A 20,110-nucleotide genomic window follows, 5' to 3' on the forward strand; every position below is an offset into this window, starting at 1 on the left:
TAGATCTGGGGCCAGGCTATCTGAAACACCCCCGGGTTGCACCCAATGCTAATCCCGCTCAGCAGACACAGTGAAACCAATGGGTACGACTAACTTTGGTCCATTCATTCTAAGAGGTCGACTCTGATAAGAGCTGCGTGGCATCCCAGGTGAACTTCCCCTGGTCTCAAGACCAGCCTCAGAAGCCCAAGCCATGGTCCAGCCATCTGGGCATATTGCATTTTGGGGCACGAGGGACGGGGTCTTTTTCGTGCATGTGGTGGTGGCCCCACAAAGGGCTCCTCCTTGACTGGCTTCTAAGAAGGCCCTGGAATCTGTGTCAAGCTGCTTCTTAACCCATGACTTGTGGCACTGTTTCAAAGTGACTGTTTCTTAATTACTCTCGTAACTTTTTGGGGGTGCTGCCTTAGCCCATTAGGGACGCGGGTGGCGCTGTGGGTTAAATCACAGAGCCTAGGACTTGCTGATCAGAAGGTCAGTGGTTCGAATCCCCGCGACGGGGTGAGCTCCCATTGCTCAGTCCCAGCTCCTGCCCACCTAGCAGTTCAAAAGCACGTCAAAGTGCAAGTAGATAAATAGGTACCACTCTGGCGGGAAGGTAAATGGCGTTTCTGTGCGCTGCTCTGGTTCGCCAGAAGCGGCTTAGTCATGCTGGCCACATGACCCGGAAGCTGTACGCCGGCTCCCTCGGCCAGTAAAGCGAGATGAGCGCCGCAACCCCAGAGTCGGCCACGACTGGACCTAATGGTCAGGGGTCCCTTTACCTTAGCCCATTAGACACAGAGATGGGGACCCCTAGGCCCCAGGATCCAAATGTAGCCCTGCAGCCCTCTCTATGTGGCCCTTGGGCTCTCCCCAGGCCATGCCCTGCTTCGCAACCTCCTTCATTGTTTTCGCCTGACTTGGGAGGCTAAATGTGCCTCCTGTTAAAGGTCAGATTGACATTCCTTGCTCCTCCCATGTTGGCATCTGGCATCGCCCACCACCGTCATGTGGCCCTCAGAAGGTTTGCTAGGAGGGAATGTGGCCCTTGGTTTGAAAGAGGCTTGTTACCACTGCTCTAAGATCTCAAATATGGGGTTGGGGACAGGGCAAGGACTTCCTGCGCCAGACGTATCCTCTGGGACAGCAGGCGCTGCGTTAATACACTGGATCAAAGGCCCCCTTTGCTGCCTTGAAAGTTAGATTTGGGGGGGGGTGAGTGACAGAAGCTGGAATTGCAGGGGGGAGGAATTGATGAGACAGAGGGAATATTTTTGCGTGAGTCCCTTCTGTTTGTGGAGCGAGCCGGGAAGCCAAAAAGCAAGAGGCGTCTCGGAAAATAGCAAGCGCTCCTTTCTTCAGCTCTCAACAGCTCAGGTGGATTTTGGGATTTGCAGGAAGGCACAGGAGCAGGTGGTTCCCGCGGACAGACGCGCTTTGGGTCGGCTGCCCTCCAGGCCCCGACGTCACTGTTGCCCCCCTCCAAGGCCCCCACTTAAGCCCTCCTAATGTGACAGCCTCTCATGGCTGCCAGATCAAATTAAGACCTGCCGGGAACGGCAGCTATATTTGGAATCAGCTTAGCCTAAAGCGGGCAGGCGGGCGTTCCCTGGGCCTTGGGCGATTGTGGGTCAGGGAAGAGGGTGACGTCAATCGGAGGAGTCGTGGGCGGCGGCCGGCTGCCTCGGTGGCGGAGCAGCGCTGAGGGGAGCCTGTGGTTTGGGAGGGGATGCCGGTGGCGGTCAGGGTACCCACCTGACCCCAGGCAGCACTTTGCAGACAGGCGGCCGAATCTCACCCACCCTGAGCCGGCTCTGTTGTTGGGCGAGGTGGGCCAGGCCCCTTTGGACCATGCCTTTTGGAACATCAGTAAAGGGCAGCAAATTTGTTCAATTATTTCATTAATAATCTATAATTGTACGGATTCTTCTCCTACTCAGCCATGAAGCTCAGCTTAACCTACCTTGTAGGGTTGTTTTGGGGATTAAATGAGGAACGGGGAGAACTGTGTATCTGCCGCCTTGGAAAAAAAAAAGGGGTATAAATGCAATCAACCAAGCACTCAAAAATATTGCCTAAGCCATCCAACACCGTTATATCCTGCAGCTGTGAGTTGCACAGTTATGTGTTGGGTGCGCTGTGTGTTTGTGTGTCCTTCTCTTTGCACCAGACGACTATGTGCAATCTGCAGTTGTACTGGATGTCTTTTTAAAAAATGGCCAGGAAAAATCCCCCAATAATAAATAAATAAGCAATGATAAACACCTTCTGGAAACTTCTTCTCGGAATGCAGGTGCCTGCAAAATACAAACAGAACAGGGGTGAGTAAACACCGCGTGGGGTTGAATCCAGCTACCTTTAACGGAATTGCAAAGTCTCACTCATCAAGCAGTGCAGCCCTCTTGGAGGACTAAAACTTTTAAAATCTCTCGGTGACACCGGTTTGTCAACAAATGGTTAATCTGACTGACCTGCATTAATCAAACTTAAAAAAAACAAAAACTGTTGGGTTAGGGAGACTTTTTCAAGCCCGAGGGCCGACTTTTCTTCTGGGAAACCTTCCGAGGGCCACATGGCGCTGGTGGGTGGGGCCAGAGGCAAAAGTGGGCGGGGCAACCCATGTAAATTTTTGTACAGTAGGTTAGTTTCTACGCACATCATTCTCTGCGCGCCGTCCAGACGAACAGGAGCCGCGATCAAAGTTCAAGGAAAATGAGCCAGGGGAAATGATCTTGCGTGCAAAGCAGGGTCAGGGATCCTTCTCCTTTTGAAACCCCCCCCCAGCAGTAAAGACTGCTGGGCCAGGCAACGTGCAGTGGGCAAGCCTACCACACAGGGCTGTTGTGAGGACGAAACACGAGGAAAACACACATGCCTCAATGTTTAGGGAAGCTTTTAATGTTTGATGTATTACGGTATTTTAATATTTTGTTAGAAGCCGCCCAGAGTGGCTGGGGGAGCCCAGCCAGATGGGCGGGGTATAAATAAATTTATTATTATTATTACTATTACTATTACTATTACTATTATTATTATTATTATCATCATGCCTCAAATTCCGTCGAAGAAGGGAGGGATACAAATGCCAGAGAAAGCAGCCCTTCAGCTCTCCAGCTCTGTGATCCAAAGCAGCTTCTTACAGACACAAACACACAGCCCTAAGGAAGTCAGATTAGCCTCAACCAGAGCCAGGGCCTTTTCAGTACTGGCCCCGGCCTGGTGGAACGCTCTGTCTCATGAGACCAGGGCCCTGCGGGATCTGATTTCTTTCCACAGGGCCTGTAAGACAGAGTTGTTCCGCTTGGCCTTTGGCTTGGAATCAACTTGATCCCCTCCCCCTCTTTCCTTTCTCCTTTCTCCTTCTGTGATGAACCCCTATCTGGGGACTTCCCTGGCTTTTTTCTGGCCCATGTAGGACCAGTCTGGATAGCTGGCCTTGGTGAATATTTGACCTTTTTGTCCCCGCAAACAGTTTTTGATCTGGGCTTCCACTGAAATGAGGCTGCGTTTTAATGTTGTATTTTAATTTTGGTTTTTTGAGCTAGCTGTATTCTAATCAATTGTTTTTATATTTGATGTTAGCCGCCCTGAGCCCGGTCTTGGCTGGGGAGGGTGGGATATAAATAAAATTTATTATTATTATTATTATTATTATTATTATTATTATTATTATTATTCATGCTTAGTTATACTGTGGAACTCCCTCCCACTGGAAGCAGTGATGGCCGTCAGTCTGGATGGCTTTAATAGAGGATGAGGCAAATTCACGCAGGAGGAGATAGCTGTGCTCTGCCCTCCACAGTCTTCTGTGTGTCAATGCTGGAAACCGCAGGCGGGGAGAGAGGGCTCCCTCTTGCAGGTTTCCTATAGTGGCTTCTGGCTGGACACTATGAGAATAGGATGCTGGAATCCCAGGTGGTTGGTCCCCCACTTGGCCTCATCCAGTTCTTCCCGTGTTGTTCTGCTCCACGGAAGGCCAGTAGGGGGCAGCAGGGGCAGCAGCGACCTCACAGCTGCTCTTTCCAGCTTGCCTTTTGCAAGTTACACCATTGTCCCTTGCAGCCAAAAAGGGTGGGGTGTGATTAGGCAGGCGGGGGGGGGGGGAGAGAGAGACCCAGAGAGTTACTGAACTCTGCGCAATAATGGAAAGAAATCCTTATTGCAGTGGTTCAAAATGGTGTGTCACCGGGTGAGGAGGGAAGCCAGGGGTGGATAGGGGCTTCTTGCTTAATTGGATAGTTAGCCTTGGTGAAGACTTGACGTTTTCATCCCCAAAAAAGCTTTTGATTTGAGTTTCCACTGAAATGAGGCTTGTATTTTAATGTTGTATTTTAATCTTGTTTTTAAGTTGTATTTCAATCAATTGTTTTAATTTGGGTGCTAGCCGCCCTGAGCCCGGTCTTGGCTGGGGAGGGTGGGGTATAAATAAAATTATTATTATTATTATTATTATTATTATTATTATTATTATTATTATTATTATTACAACAACCCGCCCTGGGGCCTTAGGCTGGAGGGTGGGTGAGAAATCTCTTATAAATGAAATAAACAGCACTTGGGTTGCATAAAAAGTTGCAATTTCTAATGTGGCTCTTATGGGAAAGGGAATTTTTTTGCAGCGGGGGTGCCAACGTAGCTCCTTGCCAAGGGCACAAGGGACCCTAGGTAGGCCTCTGTGGCTCTGCATAAGGCAGCTCCTGAAGTCCCCACGAACTGAGAACCAAGAGGTCTAGAATCTTGTTTTATTTCTCAGGGTTGGGGCACATTCATAGAGCGACCGCTTTGCATGAAGAAGGTCCCAGGTTCAAAACCTCCCCTCCCCAGTACTGTGGGGCTGGGGACGTCCGCTGCATGAAACCCTGGAGAGCTGCTGCCGGTCAGTGTCGACTACACTGGGCTAGACCTGGCAACCTGGCCTGTAAGGCAGCACGTAGGTTCTTGTGGCGGCTAATTCAGAGAGGCTGCCTGGCGGAGGAGCCGCAGGGCAGGATCACAGCTGCTTTCTAGCCAGCGAGGGGGAATGCAGAGACCCTTCCCCACTGCGATCATCCTGTCCTTTTAAGACTATAGATGGGAATGGACTGAGCTGGGCAGCTTTTGCAGACATAGACGAGAGAGGGGGGCAGGGGGGTGGGAGAGAGAGGGAGAGAGTTTCAGTCCTTTTCCACTCCCCCCTGAAAGACAAGAGTGGCGAGGGCTGGAGCCGGGCCAAAGAGGGGAGAGGTTGCAGCCAGCTTAGCTCTGCGGCGTTGCCATTTTGGGAATGTTTGTTTTTAGAGTTCGGCCTCGGCTGCGGCTGGTGTGGGGTGTGTGTGTGTGTGTGTGTGTGTGTGTGGAGAGTGAAACTGGGGCAGCCTTTCCTGATCCAGGGAATGCTATACACAGGGAACTTTCACAGACACACTCTCCCCTCTCCTCTCTTCTTCTCCGTATATCTTCCTATAGAAATAAGAATGTATGGCGCCGTCACGTATTGCAGCATGCGGAAGAATGGCAGGCTGGAGCCCCTTCCCGGGGCATGGCACACTTCCCTGCTGCTTTAAGAGCTGGCAGGGCTTTGGGGGTGAGCTGTGGATTGATAGGTGAGGGGGTGAGCGAGCTTTTAAAGGGGGGAGATTGGTCAGGGATAGGGGGAAAGGGTTGATAGGGTTGGTGAGTGGAAGGTACACACACACACACACACACACACACACACACACTTTCTCTATACACACAGATATACATTTCCTCTCCCTGGGATTTCTTCCCCAGCCAAAAATCACCAGAGCTCACTTCCTGCACCTCTCAGGGGGGCACCATTGCCATTATAATAGGACAAGGGAAGTGTTCAGTGTGAATTCCGGCACCTCTTTTTCTAGAAAAATAGCACTGCCTCTCCGGCTCCTTTCCCAATCACCCATGGTTAGGCAGAGAATAAATAATAATAGTAATAATAATAATAATGATCTGGCTGGGTTTCCCCTGCCACTCTGGGCGGCTTCCAATAGAATATTAAAATACAATAACCTATTAAACATTAAAAACTTCCCTAAAAAGGGCTGCCTTCAGATGTCTTCTGAAAGTCTGGTACAGTGGTACCTCGGGTTAAGTACTTAATTCATTCCGGAGGTCTGTACTTAACCTGAAACTGTTCTTAACCTGAAGCACCACTTTAGCTAATGGGGCCTCCTGCTGCTGCCGCGCCGCCGGAGCACAATTTCTGTTCTCATCCTGAAGCAAAGTTCTTAACCTGAAGCACTATTTCTGGGTTAGCGGAGTCTGGAACCTGAAGCGTATGTAACCCGAGGTACCACTGTAGTTGTTTTTCTCTTTGACATCTGGTGGGAGGGCGTTCCACAGGGCAGGTGCCACTACCGAGAAGACCGCCTGCCTGGTTCCCTGTAACGTGGCTTCTTGCAGCGAGGGAACCACCAGAAGGCCCTCAGAGCTGGACCTCAGTGTCCAGGTAGAACAATGGGGGTGGACGTCTCTCTCTCTCTTTCTATCTCTATCTATCTATCTATCTATCTATCTATCTATCTATCTATCTATCTATGCAAAGCAGATGTTCTGCCACTGATCTGTGGCTTTCCCCCTAGAAAGCAGGTTTCTAGTCCAGGTGGTAATTAGTAGAGAGGTAATATAAACAGGAAACTGCCTCAAAACGAATTGGATCCCTGGTCCACCTAGCTCACTATTGTCTACCGTGGCTCGCTGTGGCTCTGTGGGGTGTCACACCAGGAGGGACACAGCCCATGGAATGAATAGGATTATTGCCAGCAGCTGAGACTTTCCAAGGTCTTGGGTAGATGGGATGGGGGGGAGGGTCTTAAGTGTCCCCAGAATGAACCACCCTTGCTTGCCGAATGATAGGAAGACTGTACCTGACAGCGGCGTAAAGGGATTTGTGGTTCAGGTGACCGCTCACTCCTCTCGCGTCAAAGGTCACTACCTGTGCGGGGAGGGAAGAGAAAAGGAGAGTAAGGAAGGAAGGATTTATACAGTCCAATACTTTAAAATATATTTATATATTTAAAATTAGAGCATTTTAAACCCACCCTCCAGTCAAAAACGGCTCCCAGAGCAGCTTACATACAGTCAACCGATACAAGACATTCCTTATATACAAGCTAGCAGTCTAAAAGACATGGCAGAAAAGGAAAGGGCAATGGGGAGGGCAGAGGACGAGAAAAGAAGCAGCAAACTCGGGCACCAATTTGTCAGGTGAAAAATTAGTTCTTATTCTACCCCACCAGCTGTTTTGGAAACAGTTCAAGGACTGGAGAGCCACCCTGATAGAGATGGTCTTTATGGTGGATTGGGTCCAGTTTCCTTTTTCTCCCACTGTGGCAGATAGTAAAATAAAGACAGCTGTGATTTGGGCAGGGAGTGTTTGGACGCTATATGCCCTGAAGGATCCGATTTCAGGGTGTCAGGAGATGCTATCTCGAGGTCTTTGGACCCTGATTCCCATTCAGTTTATTGAAAGGTATATAACCTGTGTTGGAGGTGAAAGCCCTGCAAAACAGGACATAGAATAGGATAAAAGAAAGAGCTTCTTCACACAGCTTGCCGTTAAACTATGGAACTTGCTGCCACAAGGATATACAGTGGTACCTCGGGTTAAGTACTTAATTCGTTCCGGAGGTCCGTTCTTAACCTGAAACTGTTCTTGACCTGAAGCACCACTTTAGCTAATGGGGCCTCCCATTGCCACCGTGCAATTTCTGTTCTCATCCTGAAGCAAAGTTCTTAACCCGAGGTACCATTTCTGGGTTAGCGGAGTCTGTAACCTGAAGCATATGTAACCTGAAGTGTATGTAACCTGATACTCTGGTTTCTCTTCAGATTGTATGTAACCTGAGGTACCACTGTAATGACAGTCAGCTACATGGATGGCTTTAAAAGAGGTTTAGATGAATTCGTGAACTCTATGAGAGGTGGCTAGTAGCCACAATGGCCAGGTTGCCCGCCCCCCCCCCCCCCCGCGGCCAGAGAGCAGCCTTCCTCCGAATACCAGCTGCTGGGAATTGGAAGTGCGGAGAGTTGTTCTTGAACTCAGGCCCTCTTTGTGGGCTTTCCCGTGGGGAATGGGATGCTGGAACAGATCCTGCCAGCCTCTTCTTACATTCTAAGTTTTAACCAGAGCAGGCCCACAGAAAGTAATGGTTTTTATTGACATTTTCTCACGCGTGTAACAAACAGAACATACACAACGGGAGAGGCGGTCCCGTAGGTACGGGGGTCCTAGGCTGTGAAGGGCTTTAAAATACATAGAGAGCAATCTAGAAGACCAAAAGTGGTGATTGATAAGTTTTAAAGCTAAAGGCCAAAAGTGTTTAGGTATCCAACAGACAGTGGAGATCTGAAGGGAAAGAACTGCAAAACAAATTAAGTAACTGAGAAGGTTATGGATTTAGCCCCTCTAAGTCGTCTGTTTCGTTCTGGGACTTTCCCCGCTACCCTTAAGTTCTTAAAACACAGATGTGGAAAAGGGGCAAACTTGAGGAAATGAAAATTGAGGAAATTTGCCCTGATGCATTATGTGTCAGAGGGTGTGGCCAAGGACGCTGGACCACTCCTTGGCTGGCAGGGGAAAACACGGTAGACTTCACAGAATCACAGAACGGCAGAGTTGGAAGGGACCACGAGGGTCATCAAGTCCAACCCCTCGCAGCCCAGGAATATTTTTTTGCCCGGCGCGGGACTCGAACCCAGGACCCTAAGATGATGCACCTTGCCCTCTGCCGACTGAGCTATCCCAGCTCCTGCAAAGGAAAGGAAGAAGAAGAAGAGCACCTCCCTCCTTCCTTGCTGGTCCGGTTTGACTCCTTGGGTGACGAGGAGCAGCTTTGCCCTGGCGCAGGCACCTCCCCGCTTGCACAAGAAGAGACAGGGCCGCCCAGAGAGTAGGGGAAAGGGCAGAGAGGGAGGATCAAAGGCTTTGCTGCCTGGCCTTCCCTACCAGCTAGGTCTCCACCCTGCTGCCAGGAAGGGCTTCACACAAACACACACACTGCTCTGCAAAGAGGCAGGGGAACAGGCAGAGCACCCCAAGAAAAGCCCAGGAGGAGAGGTGTGGCCGGCTTTTGAGAGGGCTCTTTCCTGCTCTTGCCTGGCACAAACCCAATCTCAGCACAGCCGCCGCCTCAGTGCCTCACCCCCACGGTCGAGGGTTTTAAAATATATATTTTTTTGTTTATCTATTTATGTATTTCATTAATTTAACATAATTATTACAAAATATAAGCAAAATATTGCAAATACATATATATTTCAGATAAGCACACATATATATTAAAAAAAGAACAAAAGAGAGAAAAAAGAAGAAGGAAAGTTGGAAGAATTTCTTCCAAATTTATTCTACAAATATCTCAATTGTTGAGCTATTTATGAAGTTGATAGCTTGCCCATCCTTTTCAAACGGGAGGCCAAGGGCGGCAGACGTCAAAACGACGCCATCTGCTAGGGCCTCCTCTGGAGATATCGCCACCACACTCTCAAGGTGAGGGGGGTGGTCTCTGCCAATGCTTGGGCACCATTTTGATTCAAGATGGCGGACCAAAATGAGGATTGGGCATGGCTTCGCCCACTTTTTGGTGGGGTAGGTCCAAACTCACAAATGAAGCGGCCCCATTTTTATTTTTATTTTAAATGTTCAGAATTCCAACGAGCATCGGGGTCGGGGTTTAGATACTGGCAGAAGCCTTGTAGCCAGAAGAGCGAAATGGTCTGCGGGACTCCAGCCTCCAAAAAGCGAGGGAGCAGGCCGAATAAAACAAATTTGGTTGGCTTCCCTCATAACACAAAACTTGTGGGGAATCCAGTGAAGCTGACAGTCAGGAGACGCAGGGCAGATGAAAGAAAGGACTTGTTCGTGGGGTGCATTGTTAATCTGTGGAACTCTGGCCGGCCCCTGGGAGAACAGGGTATTGGACCATTCGGCCACTGAGCTGATGCAACAGCCTCTTCGTATGTTCTTACTTTTAAAACCTTCTGAACGGTCTCATTCGGCATGAGGCAACTTCCTTTGTCCATCCGAAAACACCCATTAATCTGCTTTGGGCTTGGACTGTGTAAAATCTGAGATTTCCTCCGCCTTTGCATTACCTGGTGTTGCGCTTGAACGAAGGTCGGTCGTGCGGTTCCCTAGGCAAGGCTTGAGGCCTCTGAGAGACCTACACTGGCTCCCAGTATGTTTACGAGCACAATTCAAAGTGTTGGTGCTGACCTTGAAAGCCCTAAACGGCCTCGGTCCTGCATACCTGAAGGAGCGTCTCCACCCCCATCGTTCTGCCCGGACACTGAGGTCCAGCACCAAGGGCCTTCTGGCAGTTCCCTCGCTGCGAGAGGCCAAGTTACAGGGAACCAGGCAGAGGGCCTTCTCGGTAGTGGCACCTGCCCTGTAGAATGCCCTCCCACCAGATGTCAAAGAGAAAAACAACTACCAGACTTTTAGAAGACATCTGAAGGCAGCCCTGTTTAGGGAAGCTTTTAATGTTTAATAGGTTATTGTATTTTAGTGTTTTGTTGGAAGCTGCCCAGAGTGGCTGGGGAAACCCAGCCAGATGGGCGGGGTATAAATAACAAACATTATTATTATTATTATTATTATTATTATTATTATTATTATTATTATTATTATTATTATCTGAGTGAATGAGTAACTATGACCCCACTGGAGCGGGGAGGAGAAAGGCAGACAAGGCAACGCTGTGCAGATTCCTCTTCTCATCTCAGAACCTGCTGGGGCTGTAAGATGCTCTCGCTATTAGCAGATGGCGGAGGAATTCAGTCAACAAGAGATTTCCCTGATCTGCGAGACTTATCATGCAAGGGACTCTTAAGGAATCTCCCCCTCCAGCTCACCGCAAGCTATTTCCACCTCAGCTGACCTCACCTCCATCCTCTGTCCTGAGAGGGCTGGATAAGTAGCGTTTGCGTTTGTGAATTCTGCTCGGGTCGGCGCATGGATCAGGCCGCAGAGTGCACCCACCCGGCTTGTCAGTTTCGCAGCTGAAATTGAGAGCAGACGCCCACCCTTGTTTTTGGCTGGGGGTTCATCAGAGCGAAGGGAGCAGCTCCACCCCCTGGAAGTTGCAGAGATCACTATGGCACACACTTCAATACACTTTGGCATCAACTAATGGACTGCAGAAGCTTCCGCACAGTGATAACAGTGCCAGCGGAGGTATGGAGGTCTCCCTTTATTTATTTAATGAAATTTACGTACTGCTTGATAGTAGGAAAACCTTTAAGTGGTTTACAAAAACATAAAAACTCCCGATGATAAAAAACAGTTAAAAACAGGTATCTAAAAAACTTCAAAAGACTATTACCATCCACAGCAGCCAAAAGGAAATAAAACACACAATGACTTCTACACATTTGGATAGAGAAAAAATGTTTCAAGGAAGCACCAAAAAGTGTGCAGCAAAGACACCTGCCTGAGGTCAATATCAGGGAATGCTGGTTCTACGATGAGACAGGAGGGAGCTGTGAGCCATGAGATCTTGCTGGACTCCAACTCCCATCATCCCTGAACTTTGGCCCTGCTGACTCATGGGAGTTAGAGTCCAGCAAGATCTGGAGGGTCACAGGTTCCCCCATCCCTGATCTACAAGGAGGCATCTCTCTGTCTCATGTACACACAAAAATTGTCCAGTAGCACCTTGTTGTTGTTTAGTCGTTTAGTCGTGTCCGACTCTTCGTGACCCCCTGGACCAGAGCATGCCAGGCACTCCTGTCTTCCATTGCCTCCCACAGTTTGGTCAAACTCATGCTGGTCCCTTCGAGAACACTGTCCCACCATCTTGTACTCTGTCGTCCCCTTCTCCTTGTGCCCTCCATCTTTCCCAACATCAGGGTCTTTTTCAGGGAGTCTTCTCTTCTCCTGAGGTGGCCAAAGTATTGAAGCCTCAGCTTCACGATCTGTCCTTCCAGTGAGCACTCAGGGCTGATTTCCTTCAGAATGGATCGGTTGGATCTTCCTGCAGTCCATGGGACTCTCAAGAGTCTCCTCCAGCACCAGAATTCAAAAGCATCCATTCTTCGGCGATCAGCCTTCTTGATGGTCCAGCTCTCACTTCCTCTAAGTAGCACCTTAGAGACTGACTAAGTTTGTTCTGGGTATAAGCTCTCGTGTGCGTCTGAGTATCTGAAGAAGTGTGCATGCACACGAAAGCTTATACCCAGAACAAACTTAGTTGGTCTCTAAGGTGCTGCTGGACAATTTTTTTATTTATTTTGACTGCGTCAGATCAACACGGCTACCTACGTGAATCTCAGTAGGACAATACTGGCTCTAAGATTGGGGAGGAGGGACCTGTGGCCCTCCAGATGTTACTGGGCTTCAACACCCACCATGCCCCTAGACCCCTGGCCATGCTGAGTGCTGGGAGTTTGAACCTGACAACATCTGGAGTGACCTGCAAGTGACACCCCCCCATCCATATCCAAAAGGAATACGCAAGGCTACATCTTACCAGGTTGATCTGGTTGGTCTTGACATGCTTAATGATCAGAGCAGAGAGCAGCTGAGTGTCCCACTCGACAGATGGGTGGTCTGGAAGATCCCTACAAAGAAGAAGAATAAACACAATAATAATAATAATAATAATAATAATAATAATAATAATAATAATAATAATAATAATAAAAAACACAATCATCATCATCATCCAGAATGCAGCAGCTAGACTGGTGACTGGGAGCGGCCACCGAGACCATATAACACCAGTCTTGAAAGACCTACACTGGCTCCCAGGACGTTTCCAAGCCCAATTCAAGGTGTTGGTGCTGACCTTTCAAGCCCTAAACGGCCTCAAAGGTCCAGTATACCTGAAGGAGCATCTCCACCCCCATTGTTCTGCCCAGTCACTGAGGTCCAGCGCTGAGGGCCTTCTGGCGGTTCTGCGAGAAGCCAAGTTACAGGGAACCAGGCAGAGGGCCTTCTCGGTAGTGGCGCCTGCCCTGTGGAACGCCCTCCCAGCAGATGTCAGAGAGAAAAACAACTACCAGACTTTTAGAAGACATCTGAAGGCAGCCCTGTTTAGGGAAGCCTTCAATGTTTAATAGACTATTGTATTTTAATATTCTGTTGGAAGCTGCCCAGAGTCGCTGGGGAAATCCAGCCAAATGCGCACGGTATAAATAATAATAATAATAATAATAATAATAATTCCACTCTTCATCCTAAGAACCCAGGGCAAGTTACAGAAATTAAAACACAATACAGTGGTACCTCGGGTTACATACGCTTCAGGTTACATACACTTCAGGTTACAGAGTCCGCTAACCCAGAAATAGTACCTCAGGTTAAGAACATTGCTTCAGGATGAGAACAGGAATCGTGCGGCAGTGGCATAGTGGCAGTGGGAGGCCCCATTAGCTAAAGTGGTGCTTCAGGTTAAGAACAGTTTCAGGTTAAGAACGGACCTCCAGAACGAATTAAGTATATAACCAGAGGTACCACTGTACTATGCATAGTTTAAGACAATCTACAATCGCAGAAGTGAGGCATACCCTCCAACAGTCCTCTGATGAAAACGGGGGTGCGTCTTTCGGGGCCATGAACTCGGGGAAGCCAGCTGACTCACACAAGAGCACAGCACCGCTATAAGTGCCATCGCTGCAGCAAGTTCATCCTCCTCCCTGAACTCGGCGACAACACAGGAGGGGATAAATGGGACATTCCAGGATCAAATCAGAAGCTGGGATGGCTTCTGCAATTCCGGGAATGCCGAGGGAAAACCGGGGCAGTTCTAGGGTATGATTAAGGTGGGTATTAAAAACATACATCTCTGGTGCCAAAGGTCGGGATAAAGAGATCATAGAATCCTAGAATCATAGAGTTGGAAGAGACCACAAGGGCCATCGAGTCCAACCCCCTGCCAAGCAGGAAACACCATCAGAGCACTCCTGACATATGGTTGTCAAGCCTCTGCTTAAAGACCTCCAAAGAAGGAGACTCCACCACACTCCTTGGCAGCAAATTCCACTGTCAAACAGCTCTTACTGTCAGGAAGTTCTTCCTAATGTTTAGGTGGAATCTTCTTTTCAGTCCCAGAAGGTTCTAGCCTCAGTTCCCAGAATCTCCAGCTAAAAGGATCATGAGATCCTTCTCTGTTGGGAGACACAGGAGAACCACTACCAAAAACGCATTCCTGGACCAGTTGGGCAAATAATCTGACCTGGTATAAGGTCACTGTCCTGTCACTTGTCCCTAGGTTCTCTGCCGCATGCACACATCCAAAACTGTGTCCACAGCATCCTCCGGAAGCTGTATAATGAAGGTGCCAGACACACCTGTGCGGGGAGGGAGTCTCACAGCTTAGGAGCCACTACCGAGAAGGCCCTATTCCAGGCCGTTGCCACCCCAGATTCTGAGGGCGGAGGAACAAGCAAGAGGGCACCCTCTGCTGATCTTAGCACCCGAGAGGGTTGGTAGGGCTGAAGAGAGATGCCATATCCTGCAAGTGTCCCGGAAAAAACGGGACACCCCATTTTTCAATGCTAGATAACAGCGGCCATTTTAGTTGCCATGGTTTTGGGACACAATTCCCCCCCCCAAAAAAGTGGGGAGGGGTTGGGGGGGGAACTGCAGCGTAAAATCACATGAGATCACAGCAACCCAAATGGCCGCCATGCTCTTGCGATAAAAAGCAGGGAGATGGCGTCTCTGATTTTGGCTTCAAAGCGCTGGAGGGTATGAGATGTCTGGCAGGCTGGATTTGGCCCAGAAGCCTGAGGTTCCTGCCCTCTTCTCTGAGGCAGCCCTGGCAGGGCCTCTAATATGCTGCTGGGCAGGTTTTGACGCGATGCAACAGATGAAGGTCACTCAAGTTCAGTGGAAACAGACAGCTGGAGGCGGTGGGCCGAAATCCCTGGGAGCGCGGCGATGTGTTGACGGCGAGCCAGAACTGCCGTCAAAGAGCAAGGGCTGCAATAACTCACCTGAGTGATTTGGGGAGTGGGTTAATCACGTTGATAAAGTTATAGCTGGTTAGCCTGCGAAATGCCCTTTGGTGAAAACGTAGTCTCCACAGGATCCTATCTTTTCTCAAAACAAGGGGTGGAGAACCACAGGACCGGGGCTTGAATGCGGCCCTCTGAACCTCTCTATTTGGCCCCCAACTCTCCTCAGAAAGTTCCAAACCCCTTCCCCAGCCACAGGGCAGCGATGCCTTCACGTTGGATGGGTTTAAAAGAGGATTAGATAAATTCGTGGAGGAGGCTATCAATGGCGACTTGTAGCCAAGATGGCTACAGCTGGCTGGTTAGAGCGTCGTGTTGAGAATGCCAAGGTTGCAGGTTTGATCCCCGCATGGGACAGCTGCATATACCTGATTTGCAGGGGTTGGACTAGATGACCCCCAGGGCCCCTTTCTACTCTACAGTCAAACCTTGGTTGTTGAACGTGATCTGTTCCGGAAGAGCGTTCGACTTCTGAAACGTTCAGCAACCGAGGCGCGGCTTCTGATTGGTTGCAAGAGCTCCTTGCACCCAAGTGGAAGTTGTATAGGATGTCCAGGTTCCAAAAAACATTTAAAAACCGGAGAATTTACTTCCGGGTTTTTGGCGCTCAGGACACGAAAGGTTCGAAAATGGAGCCATTCGAGAACCAAGGTTTGACTGTACAGTGGTACCTTGGGTTACAGACGCTTCAGGTTACAGATGCTTCAGGTTACAGACTCCGCTAACCCAGAAATATTACCTTGGGTTAAGAACTTTGCTTCAGGATGAGAACAGAAATCGTGCTCTGGCGGCGCTGCGGCAGCGGGAGGCCCCATTAGCTAAAGTGGTGCTTCAGGTTAAGAACAGTTTCAGGTTAAGAACGGACCTCCAGAACGAATTAAGTTCTTAACCTGAGGTACCACTGTACTATTCTATGATTCTCTCTCCGTTGTTGGAGATGGATAATACAGAGGAAACAGCACAAGTGTTTAGTAAAAGCACACTCACACACACACACACACACACACACACACACACACACACGGGCCTGATCCAAGGCATGCTTTGAATGTCCCAGCTGCGCAGCCAGCCTGAACCAGATTTAACTTCTCCGGTCCTCGTGAGGGATTCAGCACCGGCTGGGTTAGCTCAGCTGTTTGGGTGCTCAAGGTCACAGGAAGCAGGGAGATGAGGGAGAAAGAGGGATGTGATGTTCCCTAAAGCCAGTGGATACGTTCTCTCCCCCTCCAACACACACATCCACTGCCCTGCCCCTGCTTCTCTTCCTCCCCTTAAAGAACTGAGGACCCCTTTCCAAAAACCCAGAGAACTGCTGCCAGTCAGTGTGGACAATATAGAGCTCGAGGCACTGGTGCACCTTGGTGCAAAGAGCTTTTCCCCTTTGGGGAAAGGATCTGGCTCAGCGGTAGACCACCTGCGTTGCCTGTGGAAGGCCCCAATCCCTGGAAGCATCTCAGTCCAACAGGTAGGATGGTGGATGTCCCCCACCTGGAGAGCTGCTGCCTGTCAGTGTGGACAATACTGAGCCCGATGGAACAGTGGTCTGGCTCGACAGAAGGCAGCTTCCTAAGTTCCTGTAATTCAGAACCACGGTGGCTGGAATGGCCACTTTCAGCTTTAAGGTTTCCCTATCCTGAAACATCCCTATCCTGGGACGCGGGTGGGTTAAACCACAGAGCCTAGGACTTGCCAATCAGAAGGTCAGCAGTTCAAATCCCCACGACGGGGTGAGCTCCCGTTGCTCAGTCCCTGCTCCTGCCAACCTAGCAGTTCGAAAGCATGTCAAAGTGCAAGTAGATAAATAGGTACCACTCTGGCGGGAAGGTAAACAGCGTTTCTGTGCGCTGCTCTGGTTCGCCAGAAGCGGCTTAGTCCTGCTGGCCACATGACCCGGAAGCTGTACGCCGGCTCCCTCGGCCAGTAAAGCGAGATGAGCGCCGCAACCCCAGAGTTGGTCATGACTGGACCTAATGGTCAGGGGTCCCTTTACCTTTATCCTGAAACAGGCAATTGAGATCTCCTCCAAATATCTTGGGCGAGTCTGACTTTGAGAAGCAACGGTGGCGTTATTAATCAATGCCTTTTCAGTGGTGGCTCCTCCTTTGTGGGATCCTGTCCCTGAGGAAGAATGCCTGTCTGCTTTTACGTGCTGAGCAAAAAATAATCTTTTTGCTGTGGTTGTCCTTAAATGGGATGGGCAGGACGAGTTCCTTTTAAATACAGTCGCACCTTGGTTCTCAAATGCCTTGTGACTCTAACGTTTTGGCTCCCGAGCGCCGCAAACCCAGAAGTGAGTGTTGTGGTTTGTGAACGTTTTTTGGATGCCGAACATCTGACATGGCCTCTGCGACTTCCATTTGAGTGCAGGAAGCTCCTGCAGCCAATCGGAAGCAGTGCCTTGGTTTCTGAACATTTTTGGAAGTCGAACGGAGTTCCAGAATGGATTCCATTCGAGAACCAAGGTACGACTGTACTGTCTACTTTCAGCTGAGCATTTGAGTCTTTGTTATTTTATTTCTACAATGTGAGTCTCTTTATGGCACTTGAGTGCAAGAATACAAAAGAATAGCAACTCCTCCTTTTTGAAGGAGGAACTTTGGAGCAAAACTCAGTTCCAACATCGCCTGAAGCCCTTGGCGCCGGTTCCATTTAAAAGGTTGCAGCACTCTGTCTTCCACTGCAAAGACCACAGTGCTGTCAGAGAGCTTGACACAGAACGAGAGAACAAGGTCTCTGCCCTGAGGGGCCTACAATCTAAAAACAGAAGAGAACGCAGGAAGGGGAAGGAGATGGCAGCGGCGTAAACGACAGGCTAAAACTAGAATATTAGAATCATAGAATTGTAGAGTTCGAGTCACTGAGTCCGACTCCCTGGAACGCAGGAATAAACTAAACCAAGAAGTAACAGTAATGTTTAAACAACTCAAATATGCCTGTCAATTAAAAAAACAGCATCAGGACCCTTCTGCAGCCCTGAAAAATTCTCTCCCTTGAGCATCTCTTGCAAAGGCAGCCTGCAGCTCAAAACAGAAACCTGTTCCCAATCCCAGGCTGTGCTCTGTTTTTCGGGACACCATCCAAGTATCCGCTCCTTCGAACGATTTGTGTCATGACGCGATATCATCATGAATAATATACACCGTTTCCCAGCAAGAGGCCGGGATCCTCTTCTCAGAGATGACACAAGGCCTTTATCGCAATGTGAAATCTGCCGTTCATCTGACGCCGGTGCCTCGCAGGCCTTGACGGGAGAGCAGGGAGCAGCAGGAACAAGTTCATATTCATCGCCCTTGAAATGGGGATGTTTGGCAAGGTGGTGGGTGGGTGGGGGGAGGCTTCTGGGTCAGGAGAAATGGAGAGGGTGGGTCTAAGGGCTGGGAAACCAGGGATAGCGAGCTACACACAAACACATATTTAACTATCAGAAGAAATTAGGCCGCTTAATATCATAGGAAGCTGAGTTATATCAAGTCAGGTCCTTGGTGCATCTAGCTCAGGCCTGTCTGCACTGACTGGCAGCAGCTCTTCAGGTTTTCAGGCAGCGGGGAATTCCCAGGCAGACCTGCAAATGCCAGGATTTGAACCCAGGTCTGAACCCACTTTTCGAAGGAACAGAAACACACCCATCCTTCTAAATGTGAACCCCTAAGTATTTGGCAGTGCAGGTCCCCAGTCAAATAATGTGCCCCATGAAAATGCATATACTGGGGAGTGTTGGAAGTTTCCCAGGCGACAGGTGCATTTTGCGACTGGTGCAGGTTCAACTGAGACCACAGGGACATCTCCATCTGGCTGCCCCCTCCAGTTTTCTTCAGCAGAAGGGCTTATTTATTGCATTTATAGCCCATGGTTCACCCCCCCCCCCGCTCAGTTAATCCTGACAACAACCCTGTGAGGCAGGTGAAGAGGCTGTGACTGACTTCAAGGTCACCCTGTGAGTTTCCTGACTGAGTGGGAATTCGAACCCTGGTCTCCCAGGTCCTAGTCCAACACTCTTAACCACTGAATCACACTGGCTTCCTAGAGTACTTCTGCTACGGGGCAGCTCTATAAATTCACCAGGTAAATAAATATGGGGAAAGCAAAACGTCACTTAGAGAAGGCTCTGAAATATTTTCCTTGAAGCGTTTTATTCTGTATTGTTTGATTTGATATTTTAACGTGTTGTAAACTGCTCTGAGGTTTTTTTCTTTAAAACATAAAGTGGGATAGAAATGAAGTAAAGAAGAAAAGATCTATTGCCAAAAAAGAAAAGGCAGTTAAGACATTCGGTTGTGGCAATCATAACCTAGGTTTAAGGTGCAAGTTGGTGATTAGCTTATACACCTGAGTTTCTAACCCTGAAAAGGCTGTGTTAAAAAGGCCTTCCTAGCTTACAAAAGTGCGTTAGATTGGGGAAATCTGCCCTGCAAACACGTCAGCATTAGGCAAAATTGCATACGAAGGCATGTCAATTTGGAGAACTTCGCGATGAGCTTTCAGGATGACTTATTTTTGTTTTTATTTTGCATGGGGAGTGGGGGAAACAAGCAGAGGAACTAAAATGGACCGATTCGCCCGTCCCCAAGGTGGGAGCCACTGGCCCGAAAGCCGCCAAGCTCTCTTGGAGAGGAAGAAACGAGGCTTTTCGGAGAGCGCCAAGCCAAGCAACCTCTGGGCTCTTCGCAGCCTCCTTCCAAGGCAAACATTACGCAACCGCAGGAACCGCAAGAGGAACTGCCTCTCCCGTGATCTAGAGTAACCCCAGGAGCAGCGCTGGCATGCGAGGCCCTCTCTCCTGTCCCCGTTGCCGCAGGGACCCCGTGATGTAGTTCCTCAACTTTGGCCCACAAGGAAAGCCTCCCATTCAGGATGGGGTTTTTGTGTGTGTTGGGAAACTGTTTACAAGAGTCACATGGAGGCGGAAGGGGGGGGGGAGACTCCTGGCAGCACATCAAGAAAACCAGCAAGGCAGGGAAGGGCTGGGAGGAGACGTTAACCCTTCTGAGCCCGCTCCCATCCTCCGGCAACAAAAAGCCATTTTGCTGATTTTTCTTCTTTTGCAAAGGGACCGCTGTCATTTCCAATGCCGCAGTTATTCAATTGCAGTTTTCTGTTTGGGGAGGAGACAGCTGTCAATGGCTACTAGCCATGGTGGCTGTTCTCGCTCCGCTGTGGAGTGGCTGGGGCGGCC

General features: G+C 49.4%; 1 protein-coding gene across 1 annotated transcript in view; it reads right to left on the reverse strand.

The window, feature by feature from the left end:
- The window catches only part of PIGL (phosphatidylinositol glycan anchor biosynthesis class L), a 40,621-nt gene that overhangs the window by 3,755 nt on the left and 16,756 nt on the right, over positions 1-20,110 (reverse strand). The window contains exons 3-5 of the mRNA XM_081172210.1: positions 12,447-12,537; positions 6,846-6,913; positions 2,248-2,279 (exon numbers count right to left, since the gene is read on the reverse strand). Coding sequence (XP_081028336.1) covers positions 2,248-2,279; positions 6,846-6,913; positions 12,447-12,537 — 191 coding nt within the window. The remainder of the gene's footprint in view (positions 1-2,247; positions 2,280-6,845; positions 6,914-12,446; positions 12,538-20,110) is intronic.

This window comes from Podarcis bocagei, assembly GCF_964188305.1.
Source record: "Podarcis bocagei genome assembly, chromosome: 15".
Taxonomy (NCBI): Eukaryota; Metazoa; Chordata; class Lepidosauria; order Squamata; family Lacertidae; genus Podarcis; species Podarcis bocagei.